Here is a 22,081-nt window from a genome sequence, read left to right as displayed (position 1 = left end):
GAGGTAAAAATAGCATTAGGAGGTGCTGGATTAATCACAGTTAAACATTTCTTTAACATTGAATTTCTCAGAGGATCTATAAAGCTAATGCACATTTTGAATCACCGAAAGAGATATATTATCTTCCAAGTTTCATTTTTACTATATATTCTTTTCTCATGGAACACTTAATTTTTCTCATTTAGAAAATAATCACATCACCTTATATTTGTATAGAGTGGTTCAAATACGAAAATGTTTTGAAAGCGTCATGTTCTGCTATACAAAAGCCTCTCCTTCCCAAACCTCTTTTTAAACCACTTTTTAACAGTTCTGACCCAGTTGATTATAAGATGCCGATTTAATAACACTATTCTATAAATAGAAAAGAAACATGTTAAATATACATATAGATTTTGCCACACATACCAACTTAATAACTACTAAATGGTGCAAGCACTGCCTTATTAGTATTGTAAAAATACAGTATTACAGGCTATGCACTCTTTTCCTATTATCTTGATTGATTTCTCATTGATCATTTTTAGGTCACCTTTGTAAACTATTTCATAGAATAAAGGTTCTGGGAAACATACTAAGAGAAATTTTCAACTCTTTCCCCAAATCTGTTAAAACAAATTGTAGATACATTTAAACTCATTTAAAAGAAAAAGAGCAGGAAGGCAGCCATAGCAAAGAGCAGTCAAGTTTTTACTGCTTATGAAAATATGTCAGTCAAGAAGGGATTCCAGGCTGGATCACTCTGAAACTGTTGGCAGCCAAAATCTCAAAATTCTAAAGTAATCTTTGTAGAAGGTAAACTGCATAAAAACAGGAGTGAGTTTCCATTTCTTTGTCATGCTGCTAGTGAGGAATGGGTATTGCCTACCTAGAGGAACATGTTGCTGGCCCAGCATAGCAGAAATGTCAGTCACAACACAGAAGATTTAGGGGGAACCGGCAAGGGGCAAGCCAGACTCCTTGGTATAGTAGAAGAAAGCAGCCTTAAAAAAAAAAAAAAAAGCCAACCAACCAACCAACTCAACCCCCCAAAATTGTATAAAATATCTGTCTCATAAGTGTCAGTTCTGAGTGAAATGTGTCATCATTGGCCAGTGAGCATATAGTATAGAAGTGGCTTGTAAGCCCTTAGAATTTCAAACATCTAGGAACAAGGAAGAGTGGAAAGTTCAAGATACAACTGTGTCTGCATGACAGAGTTGTAAATAATAATAATAATTATATGAAATATTTGTTAGGCAGATACTCAGGCATAATAGACAGGTTGAGTGACTGTCCAAGTTCTTGAGAACTTTGAACGGGTCACAGGAAGTCTTTTTAGAGGGCTAATTTATGCGTGTGTCATCAGTGGGTAGAAGACATGAAGGTTAGCCAAGTAAAAGGATATAAAACCACAGTGGATTGGCGTATGGATACACCCAATTTGTTCACTAGCTGGAATGCTGTTATTTGCCATTTAACAGTGATCTTATATCCCTTTACTATGGTTACACCTTTCCAATGAAGAATGATTTAAGTTAAAAAAAAAATTAAAGATTTCCTTGACTTTGTAGCCTTGCCAAGCTACCCAAGTAGACAACATTGCCATCTAGTGGTCTACACATACTACAGCCACCACTTTTGGGGTGGGAGCAGGGGTCCTAACAGCTTTGAGGGGGGTTCCCTGTAAATGCAATGGTAATGGTGGTGCCAAAGCCACACGAAGAGCATACAAACTCATCCAGAGAAAATGTGCTAACATTCAGTTGGAGAACTCACTCTGGCCCCGAAGCTTTTCCGCTCCACAGAGAAAAAAGTACCATCACCACTGAAATGAGGGTTGGATCTGCCTCATTTATTTTCTTTCTCTGAACTTTTAAGATCCATTTCTCATTTCTTTGTTCACTTACCTGTTCAAAAACATTTTCCAAACATTTTTTCATCTTTACAATAAGGATGTTGCCCTATATCACCATGACCATGTAAAGAAGCAGGTATCAGGTTACCAATGATGGTCAAGAATTCCACAGGGATGGATGAAAGGGACAAGGGACACTTCTCTACTACCTTTGCAATTTCCTGTGAATCTAAACACACACACACACACACACACACACACACCCACACACACACCCACACACACACACACACCCCTACCTCTACAGGGAGTCAATCTAAGCCTTAATGGAGATATAAGATTTGTCTTAGAATGAACAAGAAAGAGCTAGGCTTTGGTCTGAACAGATGAAGATTTAAGGGACAGGGAAATAGGAAGAGGCTTATAAGAGTGGAGCACAGACAGCTTCAGCTGAGGTTCCCAATATTCTAGAGATAAATATTCTTAGCAAGCATCCCTTGGGACCTCTTTTTAAGTTAAAATCAGATACTCCCTGCTTCTCCTGATTGACTGGAAAGCTTATGTAATCCTTCGTTCTGCAACCAGGCCACCTATGGCAACAGCCACCAAAATGCCAGAAAGGCATGGAAGGGTATGAGGATCATGCCCAAGACTGGACCATTATCAGACCACTGATGGGTTCTTGCCAAGCCCCATCTCTGACCCTGTGCGATTAAGATCATGATGGATATGAGAGTACCAACAAAATAGCCATTAAGTCTTTTTTAGTCTATTTTTGACAAAACAAGGATAGAAACACAAAACATGGGTTTAGATCTGTTTGGCTAAAGGAACAGTGAGAAAGCTGGAAGAGGCAATTTTCAGAAATCCAAATATGTGCTTTTCCAGAATTTGCATCAGAGGCTTAGTCATGTCCATGCAAATGGATCTTAGTTCAAATTCATGTCAGAAAAATCTGGAACACACTTACTTCCTCTATGCAAATCCTCTAGGAAAGCAGCCGTTGGTTCTTACCTATAATAAAAAGAATCTCCACTGCAATGTCACTGACTGTTGTGCTCCGAGTCGTGGACAGGTCATCATTGCCAATAAAGCAAACGTTGTAAGGTACGGTCACGGCAACATAGAACGTCGCCAACAGAATAAGCCAGTCCCAGCCAGCTTTAAAAGTGCTAAAATGCAAAAGTATGAATTTGGACTTTTTTGCATCAGAAACTTTATACTCCGGAAATGCTGGTTTATCTACAAAAACATTCTGTGGATAAAGACAAAAAGGAGAGAAGGGAGACACAACGTTAGAAGCAAGGATCACACAGCCTCAACCACACTTCTGTGAGTAGGGTCACTCATACACACAGTGCCCATGAATTTTACAAGCGACTTTTAGAAGTTGGTGATGCAAAAAGTAGAGATGTACATACTAAAACTGAGCAGAGATCTTTGTTGTAAGTAATAGGAATATGCAGAATTTAGTCATGAACGTTAAGTGAATAATCTAGACTTCGTTCATTAAGAACAAAAAGATCATTACCTAAAATGTCACCTGTAAACATCCACAGTTGCAAGGATTATGCACACTGGAAACACAAAGATACATTTATATTTCTATTGTCATGGGGCCATTCCATATATTTGTATTTCTGAGATGATAGTCCTTATCTAACGGGTATATTTGACCCGAAATTCTTCTAATAACAGCAAAGTTACCGTTTTTCTTCCCCAAAAGGATATAGAGATATATAATCAATGTTTTATGGTTAATAGCTATTTAGATTTCTTCCAAAATATAACCAGGTTGTGCTAACTACTTGGGTTTTGTGTTGTGGTTGTTGATGAAGTTTCAAGTTGGGAACCTGCATCTCATACCCTTGATTGGCATGGATTCATCTTGACACTAGCTAGCCCTTGTAAAGATGGCAAAGTAAGAAGCAGTTACTTAAGAGTTATTGAAGTCATAGGAGGAGAAAGGCAGTGTTCACTGTGCAGCCGATTAAATGCAGAAGAATAGCTGGAGTTTTATAACTGCAAAAGCACTTCACTTTGAAAGCAGTCCAAATTGAGGAACTATCCTTTATTGCTATGAGACAAAGGGAGGCCAACAATAGCATGTGTGGAAATTTGACAAGCCTATGACCAGATACTTGCAGACCTTGCTTTGACCTCAATTAATGGGAAATACAAGATCGGTAATGGAAACTTAAATTTGAAAGTTAAGTTGAATGAAGTGAGCAGTTAAAAGTTTTGGAATACATGTGACTTGCAGGTCACGGTGTGTTTTCTTGTTCCAGCCATTGAGGAAAGGGCAAATTCATGTGGAATGTTCAGGGGTTTCTGAAGTACTTGAGGATTCAAGAAAGGTCAGAGCCATCAGGAATACTTTGCTCTTTAGTGATAACTGTGAGTGACCAAATATTTTTGCTACCTTCATAGTAATGCACCCCCTTCCTCTTCCCTTGGTAGGCATTCTCAACACGTTTCTACTTCCTGTTAATATTCTCACTCAACCCACACAGGTGCCTCATAATGCCAGGATTTCGTGGTGAGGGACTACTTCCCTCCTTCCAGAAGGTTCTTTGATGCCCATCTGCCACTGCATCTCTGTTCCACTTAATTCCCTGAAACTTGACCTGCCTCTTTTGCCTCATTCCCTAGTTTCCAGAAATAAATGTAAAGGGTGGGCTTTGGCATAAAACCGGGAAGAAGAGGATGAAGTATTCCCGTTGGGCTTCTCATTAAGGTTCAGGTAGGTGCATAGAAGAGAGAGTTAGGGTCGGTAAGTATTAATCACCTGAAGGTTGATAAGTACTCTACTTACAGAAGGACATGATGGATTCTCATATAATTCTTTTTTATATAAAACATTAGTAGAGAAGCCATGGGGGAATACCTCAATTTCTATCTGAGTAAGTCTTTTGCTATCATATTATAGAAATTAAAACTTCACCCTGTTTGAGGGAGATGCCAGCTCTGGGAGTGAGGGATGGGAAAACGCAGGAAGTATTTTCTTTGGATTATGCTAGATTTCTTTGGATTATGAGGCATTAGTGATGCTGACGCAAGAAGTCAGCAATATATCAGTTATCTCCAAAAGTCAGGAAATAAATCACACTATTTCCTTTTTATAGGGTACTTAAAACATATTCCTTCGAATTATTTTAAAAGATACTAAGAATTCATTATACCTCAGATTAGGCTTAAATTGTGAAGGGTTTTTTTTAACTCAAATCCTGTACATCATGACACGTTCACCTGAGTAAAAAAATAGATCCTCCTCTCCTCCCACCACCAGATTCGTAAAGTTTTATCAAAACCCTTTTGAATGGAAGAAAATTTCTTATAATTGGGAAGTATGCTTTTAGCAAGTTGGGGGAAAGAGATCTATTATTTATAACCCTGAAACACGGGGTTTGCCTAAGGAAAAATGCAACCAACTATTCTTAATTTTAGTTATATATTATGTATTAATTTCGAAGCATATTCTTTATTTAGTACCAATGGTGTTTTAGCTGTTTAACCTCTACGAATTATTGGAACACAATGGTTAAAGCAAAAGCCTAACTAAGGTAACTGTTTCCTAAACCATTTTTGTAACTTTTCTTTGAANCAATTTTAGTTATATATTATGTATTAATTTCGAAGCATATTCTTTAGTACCAATGGTGTTTTAGCTGTTTAACCTCTACGAATTATTGAAACACAATGGTTAAAGCAAAAGCCTAACTAAGGTAACTGTTTCCTAAACCATTTTTGTAACTTTTCTTTGAAACTAACTTTTGAATGAGCAAAGAGATGGGGGAAAATGTTTCTATAATCACCGCACCAAGTCCCAGGAAAGTGTTTGCCACTGGTACCCAGCTGGTAATATTTGGGCATTTAAAGCACTCTCCTTTCAAGCTCCCAAGGTGCTCATGTGATCTTAGCATCTCCTTGCGTTAGACACATTTGCATCATCACATCGTTGTGTAACAGAGTAACAAATCAAAGAAAGAAATTCAGTATCTTTTCTAAGATGTACCAGGCAGGCAGAGCCAGGACTCAAGGTGTTACATGCTGATCCTCAAACCTTGCTAATGCCCTGATGAGCTCATTTGCCTATGGTTGAATCATGTATTCTTATTTCCACAGAACTGTATCAGAGCACCGTGGCTTTGAGTCAGAACATTCACAGCTGGGTCCCACATCCTGCTTCTACTTTTGAGATCTTGAATAAGTTCTTTTTCATCATTAAAATGGAACTAATAAGAATCATATCTAGTACTGGCTTACTAGAAAAGTCAAATAATATGATGTAAGTAAAAGGAATTTGTAAAGAACAAAGAGTTGTAAAAATCTTGAGAATTTGTGTGTGAATGTTATAACCAGAATTCCCCCAAAATGGATTGTGCAGCTGATAAACGATCTGGATCATTTTTTCCTCTTCTTCCTTCTCTCCTCCTGCCGTCTTTAGCCGCTCTGCTCTCCTTGAAAAGAGGTAGTGAACAGGGCCAGTCCTCATTTTTAACATTACTTTTAGAAGTAAGATACTGCCTGTATTGTCGGAGTCACTTTGTTGATTAGACATCCTTACTTACTAGGTATTATTTTAATGTTCCCCCCCATGTTTGTATTTCTTAACTGATTGGCAATTTAGCAAATTAGCTAAGTGATGGGAATTAGGATTTTTTAAATCAGATTTTTAAGTACTCTTCTGTACTTTGTTGGATCTAAAGGGAAAAACAGCATGTTCAGCAAACACATTTTGAAGCTTAGTAATACTTGCTATGTTTAAATGATTTTCAACTAAAAGGTAGAAGATAGTGTCACCTTTCAGCATTACAGAATCTCTGGCTAATATTTGTTTAGGTGCTTTGTTGGTTGACCTGCATAGAATCAAGCCCAGATGCGGTTACCTTTGTTTCTTCCTGGAACTTGTTTAATGTCACTAAGGCTGGCTTAGTAACTGAAGGGAGATGTAAATAGGGACCAGGGGAAGGATCCACAGATCAAGAGGTGGTCACTCTTTCAAGTGGATCCCTGGACTCTCAGCAAATCAATGTGACACAAAGGCACAGGTTTCCCCAGAAAATCTTTATACTAAGACAGGCCAAAATAAGCAGGGTGTGACTCTTAATGGTGATGCCTGGCAGGTCGGCCCCAGCATGGGTGGCGGTCCTAGAGAACAAATGGATCAAAGCAGCTTGTTCTTGTTTCCAGAAAGAAATCACACTGAAGCAGAAGGAGCTTTGCAGCACTTTCTCGTCCAATCTCCCACCCCGCAGGGCTCGGGCACCTTTCTCTGTCCACTACAGAGAAGCGGATACTTTGTATGTTTGATACATGGCTGTTTCATAAACACACGTATATTAGTTAGTCTCCAGCTTTCCATGGAAAAAGGAAGATGCCAAAGGAGCCCCCTGGGTCCCTAACTCCCGGAACTTCTGGACCTTGTATTGATTCCAAAATAGCTCTGCTTGTTTGATGTGACTTTTTCTAACGTCACTGGCAAATGAGATCCTGAGTATTTGTATCTACCACACATAGTCACACATCCCACAAAGATGTTATGTTCTGAAGACTCCACAGTGCACATGAATGATATTACCATCATTTGAAAAAGTATCTCTGAATACCTATAACCAAACAGACAAGAGTTCTGGGTTTCTCAGTGACATCTTTCAGTGCTAAGAACTAATTATAAACTTTGCGTGAAATCCTGTAAGATGTGTGTCATGCAAAACTGTGCAGAGGTTCACCTTTTTGAAGCACAGTGATTTGCTGGGGCTTTTGACAGTTGGTACCGGGTTTCAGAAAGTAGCCCCACTGTCATTTACCACGAGTGCAACTTTTGACAAAATGGTATGATATGAAGCATAGAATTTCAAATCCAATATTCCATTGTGTGAAATTTCCAACTCTGTTTTATACAAGTTGTAAATTTTTAAATGGAGTAATGACTTTGATTTGTTCATTGTCCTCCTGGATAAAAGCATTAAGTGAAATTAGATAAAGTGCAAAATAGATGGAACTAAAATTAAATTTGAGAAATTTTAACCAACAAACTACAAATGTGTAATATGACTCGGTGCATCTTCCTGTTCATAAAATGTAATCAGTATGTCCCCATTCACAGCATCCCCTGTACTGTATTGTACTGACTACAGTGATATTCTAATCTCTGTGCTGTGATAACACTATGATTAAGCACTTTTATTGCAGAAATGCCTCCTGATTGCTGACCTTTTCTAGTTTATTCTTTATAGGAAAGCACAAACCAAAGTGCAAAAAAATCTAGGAAAGCCAATAAATGAGTAATTGGAGCCTTTCTTTAGTGAATCAAATATTGGCACCAGGGGAAACTCTAGCATTCGTAGTGTACACACATACCACCTACATTATTTATTTTCAATTTGTTCTTTTCTCTTCTTTGCAGGTGCCCAGAGATGTGATAAAGGACCGCTCGGCTCCGTCTCCGGGCTGAGTCAAAGTGGGTCCCTGCTCTTGATCTTCCTTTGGCTCTGTCTGGGGGAAAATAAAACTCATTAAGCACCAATGAATGCGTCATTTCATCCCAAGAAAGTCAAGTTTTGACAGTTCCCTTTCAAGACACACAGTACACGTTTTTCAACACTTAAACTTACCTGCTGTCTCCTAATGGCATCTATTTGATTTTAGTCCTTTACAATTTATATTTTTTGTCATCATATTACCTGCATTAATTTTTTAAATTACAGTAAAACATACAGGAGAATAGAGGAAATTTCAAACAGTTCAGAAAAATATTACATCAAAAGTCAAAAAAATATTACTCCTATCTTCCTGCTATTTGATATTCATATCCTAATTCAGCTCCCAATATTTTTTCTTGGTATTTTTCCCGTTCCAATGCTATATCAACATTTATATTTATTTTTCTTTGCATAAATGGAAGTTTCCAAGAAAAACTCTTTCTTAAAAAAGATTTTATTCTTTTATTTATTTATTTGAGAGAGAGGGAGAGAGAGCGAGAGGGAAAGCATGTACAGGGGGAGGGGGAGAGGGAGAAGCAGACTCCCCATGGTGAAGGGAAACTGAGGCAGCTAAATCCCAGGACCCCAGGATCACAACCTGAGCAGAAGGCAGACACTTAAACACTTAAGTAACTGAGCCACCAAGGTACCCCATAAAAACTCTACATAATCTTTTTTTTTCACCTCGAAGTAACTTGTAAATCATTCTAAATATGTATGTTAATTGCATTTATTTTTGTGAATTCTATTCATATTATTTTTGCCAGTATTAAAGTTACATTGGTATTTTTTTATTTACTTGCAAGAGCTCTTTGTGTACTAATTGCCATTTTCTTGTCATGTATGCTGCCAACAGTGCTCCCATTTTGTTACTCGTCTTTGAATTTTATTTATTCAGTATAGAAATTTTTAATTTTTATGTTGTCAGATTTAATGATGTACCCATTGTGGTGTCTAGACATTATGTCCTGCATAGCCAAACTGCTATTCACTAAAATATTGTTTTAAAAGCCTATGCATGCTTTCTTCTGACATCTTTATGTCTTTTTTTGTTTTTGACATTTATATCTTTAATCCAATTGGACTCTATTTCAGTAAAATTAGGTAGATATCCAGCTATTATTATCTTCCCAAAGGGCTACTATCCAAGAGGAAAAAAAAGTGTTATATGACATTAAGAAACACTTAGTCTTTATTTGGTTAGTCGGTCAACATACAATTTCATCCTAAATAAATTGTATCTATATTACGGTGAGTGCAAAATATAAAAACTAAAAACTATTATTTATCTAAGCTTCATCATCCAATCTCTGTAGTATTACAAAGGCTCTTTGATTTCTCTCTTTCATAAAAATGATGTGGTTTGGTTGCTATGGTGGGGAAACCATATAACTATTATCGATAGCTACTATGTGCCTGTCTTTGTTCTATTTATTATTTCAATTAATCCTCATAAATATCCAGTGAGATTAGTATTATTATCCTCCATTTATAGACGAGAAACCTAAAAGGCATAATATGATCACACAGCTAGTAAGGAATAAAGGCAGTATGTGAAGCCAGACTGGTTCAAAGTTCCGACTCCTCCCACACGTAGCGGGGGCAGGAATACTGCCTGGTTGTTGACTGTCACTTAGAGTAATGTGTATCATTGTCCCTGTCTATCTGAGATTGGACTCCAAGTCTTTCAAGGACTTTAACTGCACCCAATTCCCACTCTACCCTGGCATGCTTTTAATGACCAGAAAATAGGGTGTTTTATTCCCTGCAAAAGTCTAATCTGATGTTACATGGTTTTTTTTAATTGTTCACCTTTTGTTTCTTCTTTTGAAAGAATGTTTAAAATAAAATACGATACATTACTATAGGCTTGAATCACTAAAAACAGATTAAGAAACAAAAACAGAACATCAAAAGGCGCACTTTGTTTTGGAAACTCATGGCTGGACAAGCACATTTCATTGTCTTGTTAAAGGTTAAGATCATGTGTTCGTATGTTCAGGTTTTTGGTCTATACAGAACTCTTCTTTTTTTTAATATTTTATTTATTTATTAGAGAGAGAGAGAGAGCGTACGCACAAGCAAGGGGAGCGGCAGGCAGAGGAAGAGGGAGAAGCAGTCTCCCCACTGAGCAGGGAGCCTGATGCAGGGCTCAGTCTCAGGGCCCTGAGATCATGACCTGAGGTGAAGGCAGACGCTCAACTGACTGAGCCACCCAGGGACCCCTACACAGAATTCTTGAACAGTGTTTTTAAAAATGTAATTATTAATCCAGCCGGGCATAATTTTAAATGTATTTACATATGAAAACAGCCAGAGTTTTAAAAACCATGTCTATAGGAATATGGTGGGAAAGGCCAATGGGCTGCTTCTACCAGTTGGTATCAAAATGCCAGGTGGAATTACAATGGTAACTACCAAATGGACCAGATTAGAGAGATTAATGACAGGTAATAAGCCAATTCCCTTCTCCATGGAGAAATCTAACTAATAGTTGAGATTTTCCAAAGGAAACAACAGTAATTTTTTTAGTCTTAAAAAAGGGCCCCTCAAAGGGAAATAGCAAAAGAAACCCAAAAAAACAAAAAACATATCTATCTTGATCTTGGCTCTAAATGGAAGAAAAGAAGTTTTCCTTGAAAAGTTTCATTACAATCTAATTCTTGTGCAGGATTGAATTGAAAATCATTCTACCAATGTGTCTAAAAATCTCCCAAGCAGAGGAAGCTCTTTTTGCCCACAGGTCCTGTCCCTGTGCTTTAATAAAACCACCCTTTCTACACTGAAAAAGAAAATAAATATATAAAGTAAAATGAATTAAAATAAAATAAAATCTTCCAAGCAGAGAAATGAATTTAAAATGCTCCTGGTTTGATGGCTCCTGACTTAAAAAAAAAAAAAAGAAAAGAAAAGAAAAAAGAAATCACAAATAGAATAGGGAGCAGCTTATTTTTTAAAAATATATACAAAGTACTCATGACAGCAATATTTGTAATTTGCACATACACACAAACACATAAGCATATATACATATAAGTAACACAGACGTGTGTTTGTTCACATAACTAGAATAAACCCAATGTTCATAAACAAAAGAAGGTATAAACAAACTGCGGTAGAGATAGAATATTAAAATTCTATTAATGGACATATGTAGGAATAAATGGAAAATGAATGAAATAGTGTCCACCTGTTAGCATAGAAATATCTCAAAAACATGAGTACAAAAGAAAGAAATAGAACACAGACAACAAAGCAACATATTTATAATGTTCACACACATGCGAAACTAAGTAAAATATATTTAGGGGAACATATGTGCTGTAAAACTACACATAATCAACACACATATGTGTGTGTTATAATTGGATTCAGGGGGCGTCTGAGCGGTGCAGTCGGTTAAGCATCTGACTCTTGGTTTCAGCTCAGGTCTCCATCTCAGGGTCATAGATCGAGTCCAACGCCAGGCTCTGGGCTCAGTGCACAGTCCGCTGCAGATCCTCTCTCTCAATCCCTCTGTCCCTCCCACTCGTGCTTTCTCTCTCTCTCTCAAATAAATAAAATGTTAAAAAAAAGAAAAAAGAAAAAAAGAAGTGGACCCAGGAAACTAACCTACACACATATCATGTGTAAGTTTTAATAAAAAAACATTTCACAACAGATAAAGGACAAGACTAAAGTGGTATCAGATCACTTAGCTGTGGGAACTGACTCAATTCTTTGGTGTGGTGGCCAGGTTGGGGGGTGGGGACAACAATTGCTTAAGAAAAATGACTTGAGGTTAAAATCTGAAAAAGGATTAGTTGTAAGTAACACAGGGTGAGGGGTCGCAGAGGGAGGAACATTTCTGACAGAGCAAATAAAAGGTGTGAGGGCCTTGGGCATAAAAGAGTTCAGCGTTTCTGAAAAACTGAAAGAAGTCCGGGAGAGTTGGCATATAGAGAACAGGAGGAAAAGAAGTAAAAGGGGAAACGGGGAGGGAGGCAGAACAGACAGATCACCCATCACTCAGGGCCTCTGAGGCCACGTTAAGAATTTTACTTTTTACTCTAAGTGCAGTGGCAAAAGTATTAATTAGGGAACAGCTTAGGCTTGAATAACTCTTGAATAAGAAAATGACTCTCTCTCTTTCTCTGTGTGGGTCTGCGTGTCTGTCTCACTCTTTTCTCCGTCCCTGTAACACAGCAGAGGAGAGCAAACTAAAGTGGCGGAGCCTCTGCCATCCTTCACAAGTGGTCTCTATCTCTGAGTCTAGGCAGCTCCCCTGGGGGAGGAGGAACAGGAAGTAAGTAGAGGGCATGAAGCTTCCTGTGAGGAGCCAGAAGTCACTCCCACCCCTTACTCACCCCGTATTAGCCACACCTGGCTACAAAGAGGCGAGGAAATAGAGTCACTAGCTGGGCAACCTTGTTCCCTGTTGAATCTCTGTTGTAGGTTTGACAGGGTTCTATTATTAATGGATGAGTTCTGGGGAACAATTAACAGTTCCGGCACATGAAACCATAGCAAGGTTTTAAGCGTTCAAATGACACAAGAAGATTTGAGTTTTCAAAATAACACATTAACCTGCAGTGTGGAAACTGATTAGAAAGAATCAATAGAGGTTGTTAGGAATCACCCAGGCAGCCATTTTAGGAGGTCAGTGGAAACAGGCTCTAGCAGTAAAGATGGGACATAGCTGACACATTCAAAATATATTTAGAGAGAAAAGTTGCATGACTTTGTCACTTAATAGATTATGAAATTATCTTGCAAGTGAGCGACAGAAGAAAATCTAGGCCCTCAAAAACGTAATGGGCCAACTGGGAGACTAAAAAGAGTTTGAAAAAGAGAAATACAAAAAAAAGGGAAAGGTTACTTGTGGTGTCAGAGAATCTGAGGGAGAAGAATGGTCCAAGAAAGAGAGAGGCCATAGTGTCTGCACACCTCACTTTGAGTGATTCTCCTTAGATGGAAGAGACATGCCATCCCTCTCTTTCAACAGGAAGGAAGGAGGACACTGATTGCATATACATGGAGGTGAGCATACAGGCTTCATGACAGGAAGATGAAATAGCTCCAGTCTGAGAGATTCTTTCTTTCTTTCACCCTTTTTCTTCCCTCTGTCCCCTCCTCTCCCCCTTGGTCCCCCTCTCTCCCCTCCCCTGGCCTTTCTTTCTTTTCCTTTCCCTTTGTTTCTTTGTTCCTTTCTTTCTCCTTGACTTTGGAGGTGAAATCAAATGCTAAGGATGAGGGGTAATTAGTAGGAGCTGGTAGTTTGAAGACAAGAAGGAATGCTTGAAATATTTGTTGTAGAGGATGGGCTGTCAAGCCCAGTAAGGAAAGTGATAGATTTGTTGGGGAATTTGTCCCATTTGTGGCTGCTAAAAATACATTTAGAGTGATTCCCACCCTCCCTAATGTAAGTATTATGCCAGCAGTTTGCAGCCACGTGTTTAGGCCAAAGAAAAGGTATTGTTGTTCCTTTTGAGTTTGCAGCTTGGTCAGATGGATACAGAGAAAATACGAAGGTGCAAGAGAGTATAGGGTCTATGCACAAGAGACTTTAAAATGATGAACCTTGAGCTAAGGGAGAAGGAAAGTGAAAACAGTAGTGAACTAACAAAAGGAAGAAGATGAAGATTCCAGTGACCTGTACATCATCAGCAGTTCAGAAAAGGTAAATGAGTACTATACGAGGGGAGGAGGCACTATGTCTGTAAGCAGTATGATAAAAGAAGAAATTTCAGTTATTGACCAATACCAAGTGAGGATAATTTCCAGAAAAAAATAAGTTATGTTTACACTCCAGGGAGTTAGGACTTCTCAACAAAACTTCATGTATTAGCAACATTCGCTTAGTCCCTCTCATGTTCTAGACATCAGGCTAGGAATTTTGTCTTGGTTCTCATTTCATCTTCACTTTGTAAGGCATCAATTTTTCCACGTATTGCAAAGCAAATGAGGTCATAGAAATCCTGTAACTTGCCCAAATTCAAAATGGGTGGACTGATTGATATTTGAATCCTGAATGATCTTCCTTGAAATCTCGTGTTCTTTCTACCTCACCATAGATTATGGACAACTAGGCAGTAGCCTGTGATGAGATGCTTTCACTCCCTTGTGTTATCCTGTTGAGTCAGAATGGCTCTATCTCCTAGATAGGCATTATTTCCTCTGCTGTTTTTTTTCACATTTTGCTCTTTTCCTTGCATCATGAGAGACACACACTGGAACACATACCTCCCCAGTTGTCAGTTTTAGGCTCTATTTCCTTCTCACTTCCTCTCACATCCCCTCCTTTACATTGTAAAATACTTTTATAACATATTGGCTTATAATAGAGCAGGTGCTCCCATTTAGACATTAAGGCAGAGATTTTAGTTTAAGGTGGCTAAAAACAAAACAAAACAACTCCCCGTATTTAAAAAATTACAAGAAAACATTAAAAAATCACGAATTTTTATGCTTTCAATTCTGTAGTGTGAAAGAAGTTTCACTTGGAAAATACACAAAAATTTTAAAAATGAATAATGCCTACTTGTTTTCCTTATTAAGGGTTTTCTGCATTTTCTTCCAAATTTGTATTGCATTTATTTTTTATAAACTTGATTGCAATTATGTAGTAATACACATTTGTTCCTTGAATATCAGAAACTAATATATGTATATTTTATAAAATTTAGAAATGTAAAACAGCATAACACAGGAAATGAATGTCTTTCACAACATCATCTTCCAGGAATAATTTTAATTCTGGTGATTTTATTCTAGGCTTTTTTAAAAAGCTTTACAATACACATGGTCATTGGCCATTCATTAAGCCTTGCTTCTGTGATGGGAAATGAAAAAAGTCAGTGATTCTGATAGCAGAGATGTACTGCCTGTACTGCCCAGATGCCCCTCAAAATTAAAAGGCAAAAGTCTGCAGTTGCTGGGAGTGTGCCTGCCCAGAGGCCCCATCTCAGTCTTCAGACCACTCTGTAGAAAGTGACCTTGACCAAAGGGACACCATTTCCCAGAGCAGCTTGTGTTCAATAACCAGTCGTTACGGGAACGTACTGGAAAACCCCCTGCCCAACTCAAAGGGCACCAGTTTTAACAAGCGGTGAACTTGGGAGTCAGCAAAACACCTTGTGGCAGCTGCACTGCTCCCCAGCTTTCCCCTCTGCTCTGCCCTCCCTCCTCTTCCTTTATTCAAGCATTGTTCCTAAGAGAATTCCCTCATAAATGTCCTCAGGGCTGCTTTCTAGAGACCCCGGCCTACATCAGCAGTGTTGGAGCTTAACCACTCGTCTCCGGCTCAGAATAAATACAACTCGTTGGTGTTTAAATGGTGATCTGACAAGGTGAGAGTTAACATCTGAACTGTGGGGTAAGGACGTGCACCAGAACAAAATATTTACTAATACATAGAAATGATTAGAAGTGAAAGAAGAAAAATGTAGTAAGTTGCTATGGGGTCTGGCTTACTCCTTGGACTGAAGAATTCTTCTGGACTAATATATAACTGGTCCAAACTGGTTAAGGAAAGACACAAATTTGTAACTTCCGCATTTTTAAATTTATAATTTTGAATCATCTCTGTTGGCTGGAAGGCATCTTCAAGTAACTTTTTTCAAGAGACATCTAAGGGTTATATACTCTATGATTTTCCATATGATTAACTGTATAATCCTATATGGTAAATGTTCCTACTCTGAGAGTGTCACAAAGCCTGCTAATCTCTCAGGCTATCGAAGCAATGGAATACCAAGACAGGGTAAGAGGAACAGAGCAAACCAAGTGTAGGCAATAAGGAGTGTTGTCTATAGACAATTCGAAAACAATAATAAATCCAACTACCTTTGGTCAGCTTTTCATCCCCATGTGCAGGCATGTTAAGTAATTTTAGTGATAAAAACACTCTCCTCCCCCCAAAATTCTTTTGTTGGTCTTGGTTCAAAACAATTGCTGTGGTTATTATTGAATTTTAATAATACATGTAAGCTTCAAAATTAGCACATTTATGGTAGAAATTATGAGCAGGGAGAAAATTTTTCCAAATCACTGACAAAGAACTAACTACATAGCTAGAATATGTAAAGAGCTCTCAAAACTCAACATCATGAAATCCAAACAATCTAATTAAAGAATGAGCAAAACACATAAAAATACATTTCACTAAAGAGGACATGAGAATGTCAAATAATCATGTGAAAAGATGTCCAATATCACTAGCCATCAAGGAAAAAGAAATTGAGAATAAAATGAGATATCATTGTTCACCTACTAGAACAGCTAAAATGAAAAACAGTGACAATACCAATTGCTGGTGAGAATGTGGAGAAATTGGATGTTTCACCCATTGCTGATGGAAATGTAACATGATACAGTCACTCTGAAAAATAGTTTGGAAGTTTCTTGAAAAACAAAAATAACAACTAAATATATACTTAACCACACAATTGCATTCCTGGGCAATTATCCCAGAGAAGTGAAAATGTATGTCCACACAAAAACATGTGCACAATTGTTCATTGCAGCTTTACTTGTATTAGCCAAGAACTGGAAACAAAATATCCCTCAATCAGTCAATGTTTAAATCCTGGTATATTCATCATGGAATGCCACTCAGGAATAAAAAGAAACAAACTATTGGGGCACCTGGGTAGCACAGCGGTTAAGCGTCTGCCTTCGGCTCAGGGCGTGATCCCGGCGTTACGGGATCGAGTCCCACATCAGGCTCCTCCGCTATGAGCCTGCTTCTTCCTCTCCCACTCCCCCTGCTTGTGTTCCCTCTCTCGCTAGCTGTCTCTATCTCTGTCGAATAAATAAATAAAATCTTTAAAAAAAAAAAAAGAAACTATTGATGTATGTAGCAACTTGGATGGACCTCTAGGGCATTATATTCAGTGAAAAAAAGCTAATCTCAAGGTCACAAATAGATGTTTCTATGATTCTATTCATGTGACATTCTCTAAAGGTTGGAGATGAAGGACAAATTATTAGCAGTAATCAGAAGTTAGGGATGGTGGAGGGTAGGAGGTGAGTACGACTATATAAGGATAGCAAGGGAGAGATATTTGTAGTGATAAAATAGTCATATATCTTGATTATGGTAGTAGTCACACAAATCTATCCATGTGATATAATGGTATAAATCTATACACACATATTGTACAATGTCAATTCCCTGGTTTTGATATTATACTACACTTATATAAGATGTAACTATTGTGAACAATTGGGACTTCTTTTTCTCTTTCTACTATCCTTGCTAATTCCTGTGAATCCATAACTTTCAAAATAAGAGTCAAAAATATTTTTCACATTGTGTCTAGGTATTGGTCTGTTTTCAATGATTTTGAGCACAGCACACTGAGGCCTTTTAATTGCTTTCAATATTTGAGAATCTAAGCTACATGAAAGCCTAGAGTTAGTTTTTCATACTCAGTGATGCTGGCTCATCTCAAGAGTTTGTCAATTTGGAAAAGGAGTCTTTCCTCAACACATGTTACCTCCATCTATTATAAAATTGTTACACTGAATCCATCTTGTTAGAATATGACACTTTACTGTCATATGCCAGAAATTTATCATTAGCGGCATACAAATCACATCTACAAAACAAGTGTGTGTATTTTTATACCTGTCACTCTTATAATTCTGTCTTATTGTTTTATTATTAATATTTAAAATGGAGCCTAGCATATAATAGGTATTTAACTTCTTTTGGTGAACAAAATAAGAAAAATACTTCCCCGTTATGTAATTGTATGGCATTATGTGTTTGAATATCTATTGATTAGTGGGAATGTGGCTAGATGCTATGCTTATCAGATAATCATTATCGCCATCATTGTTTTCATCTCTGATCTTTTTCAGTCTATTTTCCACAGAAATCCTCAAAAGATTGCTGTGCATAAGACTTGATTTTGTATTTCATAAAGTCATGTATGTTTTATCCCAATTCTGTTGTAATTATCTTCAGTTTATTTATTTTATTTACATCTTGAAGTAAACATTTATTAGGTACAACATATATACAAAAAAGAAAAGACAAATCAAAAGTGTGCACCTGGATTTCTGGTTAGTACTGATCTTGACTATCTAAATCAGAAATATACATATACATATATATATGGATATATGATTTATACATAGATCCTATAGATATATGGATCTACATATAGGATATATGATGTATACATATATCCTATGAGTACTGTTTCTCTATACAGCAGCATCTCTGGTTTACTCATCACCAAGCTTCAACAATACGAATACACATATGGTCTCATGTAGTTCTATCCACTCCACTCTTCCAAGTTTCTTTTGAGGCAAATTCAAGGTATCATACCTACTTATCTATCTAATCTAATCTACCCACACTCTACATACATATGTATACATACATATATAATAAAAAGTTTTTAAAGCAAGTCACAATATATATCGCATAAATTTATGACCACATTCTTTAAAATAATCAAATATCCAGGGGCGCCTGGGTGGCACAGCGGTTAAGCGTCTGCCTTCGGCTCAGGGCGTGATCCCGGCGTTATGGGATCGAGCCCCACATCAGGCTCTTCCGCTATGAGCCTGCTTCTTCCTCTCCCACTCCCCCTGCTTGTGTTCCCTCTCTCGCTGGCTGTCTCTATCTCTGTCAAATAAATAAATAAAATCTTAAAAAAAAAAAATAATAATCAAATATCCAGTCATTGAGGAGCTGTGGCTTTTAATTGGGATCCGTAGATTCTCAGGGTTTAGAGGAAGTGTCGTAGCATGGAAATATGTGAGTGTGGGACAGAAGAAAGTCACCAGGCAATGCACTAGGTCAGGAAGCCCCATTTCTTTGTGTCTGTTTTAGAAACATGAGCTTTGGAATGAGATTTTATTCAATGAAAGAACTCTGTCATTTAGAGAAAATGGAAATTACTAATTAGGTAATCTTGGATCGAAACAAAAGAGTACTATTCTTTCTGCTTTTCTCAAACTAGAAAAACATGTACAGTAGTAGAGAGGTGTACTGGATAATGCAGTATTCCTGGTCTGGAAGATGTATTATGTTGCTTATCTTTCTACTCATTACTTAGTTTAAGGATAGAGGGAAGTAAGTTACTAACATTGGTAGAGTTACTTAATCAGATTCTGTATTCATGTAGTTGATATATTCATTTCAATTGTTCTGTGTGAAGAATTTAAGTCACTGATTGTGGGAAGTTTGGGAGGAGACTTTATACAAAAATTGTCTAAAAGGGTAAAGGAGAATTGTTTTAGAATTCAATGGCAGAACTTGATTTCCTTTGAAAAGACCTCTGATTGAGTTAGAAGAAATCAGAATAATACCAGAGAATTATTACAAGAACAAGTAGTTTTCCCTTGAGAGTGAAAGCTGAAATAACTAAAATAATTTTTTAAAAGTCTGAGAAGTCCAAGCAGCAAAACAGCAGGAAATAAAGTGAGGGATTAAGATAAACTAATATTAAGAATTCAGAAAAAATTTTAAGTAATATCTATGCCCAACGTGGGACTTGAACTCATGACCCTGAGAACAAGAGTCACATGCCCTGACTCAGCCAGCCAGGCACCCCAAGAATTCAGAAAATTTTAAAGTGCTAACAATTATGATAGACACTAGGTGTGAAGACCAAGGTTAGTTTAAATAGCCATAAAAAGCAATAAAATTCATTTATATAACTTACATCAAATTTCAAAATGACTCAAGAATTACTCACCTTGATATTTGTTAAAGTAAATTCATATTTATCCACTTTTAAATGTTAATATTTTCTAACTAAATAATTGCTGTATGAGGTTTATTGTAATTTCCTTTCTACCTTTTTGTTTTGATTAAAACTTTTCATGATAAAAAAATTTTTTAAAAACATCCAAGTTTGTGGTTATTGATCCATGCAGGTACCAAACCACTAGCCATTTTGAATCTTAAAAAGGGACTACTCCCTACATTTGAAAATTAAAATATGTAAATTTTTAAATTAGAAGAAAAAAAACACCAGTTGACAAAGGAAGAGAGGCAAATGGAAGAGTAAATATTGCTATTTTTTAAAAATCCATGCTCCTTAACAATTTTGGTGGAAACAAATTTTCAGAAAATATCATGTAAAATTGAAAATGCCTTGGTGTACCTGGGTGGCTCATTTGGTTAAGCTTCCTTAAGCCTCGACTCTTGATTTCAGTTTAAGTCACGATCCTGAGATCAAGCTTGCATAGGGCTCCACGCTCATCAGAGAGTCTGTTTGAGAGTCTCTCCCTCCCCCCCACCCCACTCACACACGCACAGCACTCTCTCAAATAAGTAAATAAATCTTTAAAAAAAGGGGGGGGATTTGAAAATGCCTTGATGTGTGATTCTTTGAATTCATCAAAGTGTCTTTCAGTGATAAATTCAAATAACTGGACCAAGGCTGAGGTAATTATCTTTAAATGACACTAATAATTTCACTGAAAGAGTTGTATGTTACACAAATCAGAAATAACAGACATAACATAACAAACCAACCTGCCATAGGACCATGCATTTCTGCTTTCTACTCCATTTCTTTCAGTTTTGAGTGTTGCCAGTTTAGTAGAAAAAAGACACAGAACATTTTTGGCTTGGTTTATTGGGGATCATGCCAAAGAATTTAATTTTAACCTTTAAATGAAATAGTGGAGTAATCTAGAAGGGAAGATGTGACTTGACTTTTGCTTTTGGATTTAGAGTGCAGTATGCACTTAAGTTATATTCTAGAGGCAGAAAGAGCAAACAAATGGTGTCAAGCCATAAAAAATCTAATGGATTGGTAGGAACATCCTCTAATTATTTACTCTTTTAGTATATAGTGCTGACAGTATTTATCAAATAAATTAATTAATTAACAATACACATCAAAGAAAGAAAGTTCTTTCATATCCTAAATATAACAAGTATTATAACGTGATATAAGCAGAATTCTCCCATTCATTACTTATTTTTTTTAATGCTTAGTCACATGTTGCTTAGAAGTCTCTTTTATGGAAATTTTAATCAAGAAGATATATATTTTCTTCAATTTTATCCTCTCAAAAATTGCAATTATTCAATTATCCCTACTCACTGCTATTATATATACATATTATATCATGGATTTATCAAGACATTGAATAATGCAGTTTCTGGAATCTTTCATGGGTGGGGTATCCCTAGGAACAAGTTTTTAATGCTTCTTTGGGTGTTCTGTAAAAGAATTCAGGTCAACATGTTGTTATCTAGAAGTTGCCAATGGTTGAGTTCTAGTTACAGCGTGTGGAATTTGGAGTGGGTAGTTGGGGGATATGTGCTTTAAAAGACACCCCAAAATCATTATGGAACATAAAACTGAGGGGGAACATAAAATAGACTAAAACACAAAGTTGTAAATATTAGGCACCAGAAACATTAGGTAATGCTTCTAGAAAAGAAAGGCTTCCACGTGGATTTAGGAGCAGGCAATGAAGGTGGATTATTAGGCAAGAGGAATATGTGAGCCAAGGCTTAGGAGTAGCCATAACATGGCAAATTCAGGAAAGAATAGAACAATCAGGATAAGAGAATAGTGATTGTTAAAATTCTCTATAAATCTTGAAGCATTTTTCAGAAACATCAGAAGGCTTAGGACAAATGTGTTTGATTATCACAAACAGTGTTAGAAATTTTCAAAAAAAATACTTTTCCAGAAAAAGAGAACAGGTAGAAAAACTGGGAGGGAGAGGTAAAAACAGATAGCAAGAGAAGAATTGACATTTACTGAACATCTATTGAGTTTCAGTTAATCAT

The 22,081-nt window shown here is 37.0% G+C and overlaps 1 protein-coding gene across 2 annotated transcripts in view; it reads right to left on the bottom strand.

Moving 5' to 3' along the window:
• The window catches only part of KCNH8 (potassium voltage-gated channel subfamily H member 8), a 365,555-nt gene that overhangs the window by 146,780 nt on the left and 196,694 nt on the right, over positions 1 to 22,081 (bottom strand). For both annotated transcript variants that reach the window (XM_002924147.4, XM_034662055.1), the window contains exons 4-5: positions 8,208 to 8,335; positions 2,852 to 3,092 (exon numbers count right to left, since the gene is read on the bottom strand). In XM_002924147.4, coding sequence (XP_002924193.1) covers positions 2,852 to 3,092; positions 8,208 to 8,335 — 369 coding nt within the window. The remainder of the gene's footprint in view (positions 1 to 2,851; positions 3,093 to 8,207; positions 8,336 to 22,081) is intronic.

Source organism: Ailuropoda melanoleuca, chromosome 6 (genome assembly GCF_002007445.2).
Source record: "Ailuropoda melanoleuca isolate Jingjing chromosome 6, ASM200744v2, whole genome shotgun sequence".
NCBI lineage: Eukaryota > Metazoa > Chordata > Mammalia > Carnivora > Ursidae > Ailuropoda > Ailuropoda melanoleuca.
This window is presented reverse-complemented; position numbering and strand designations above follow the sequence as displayed.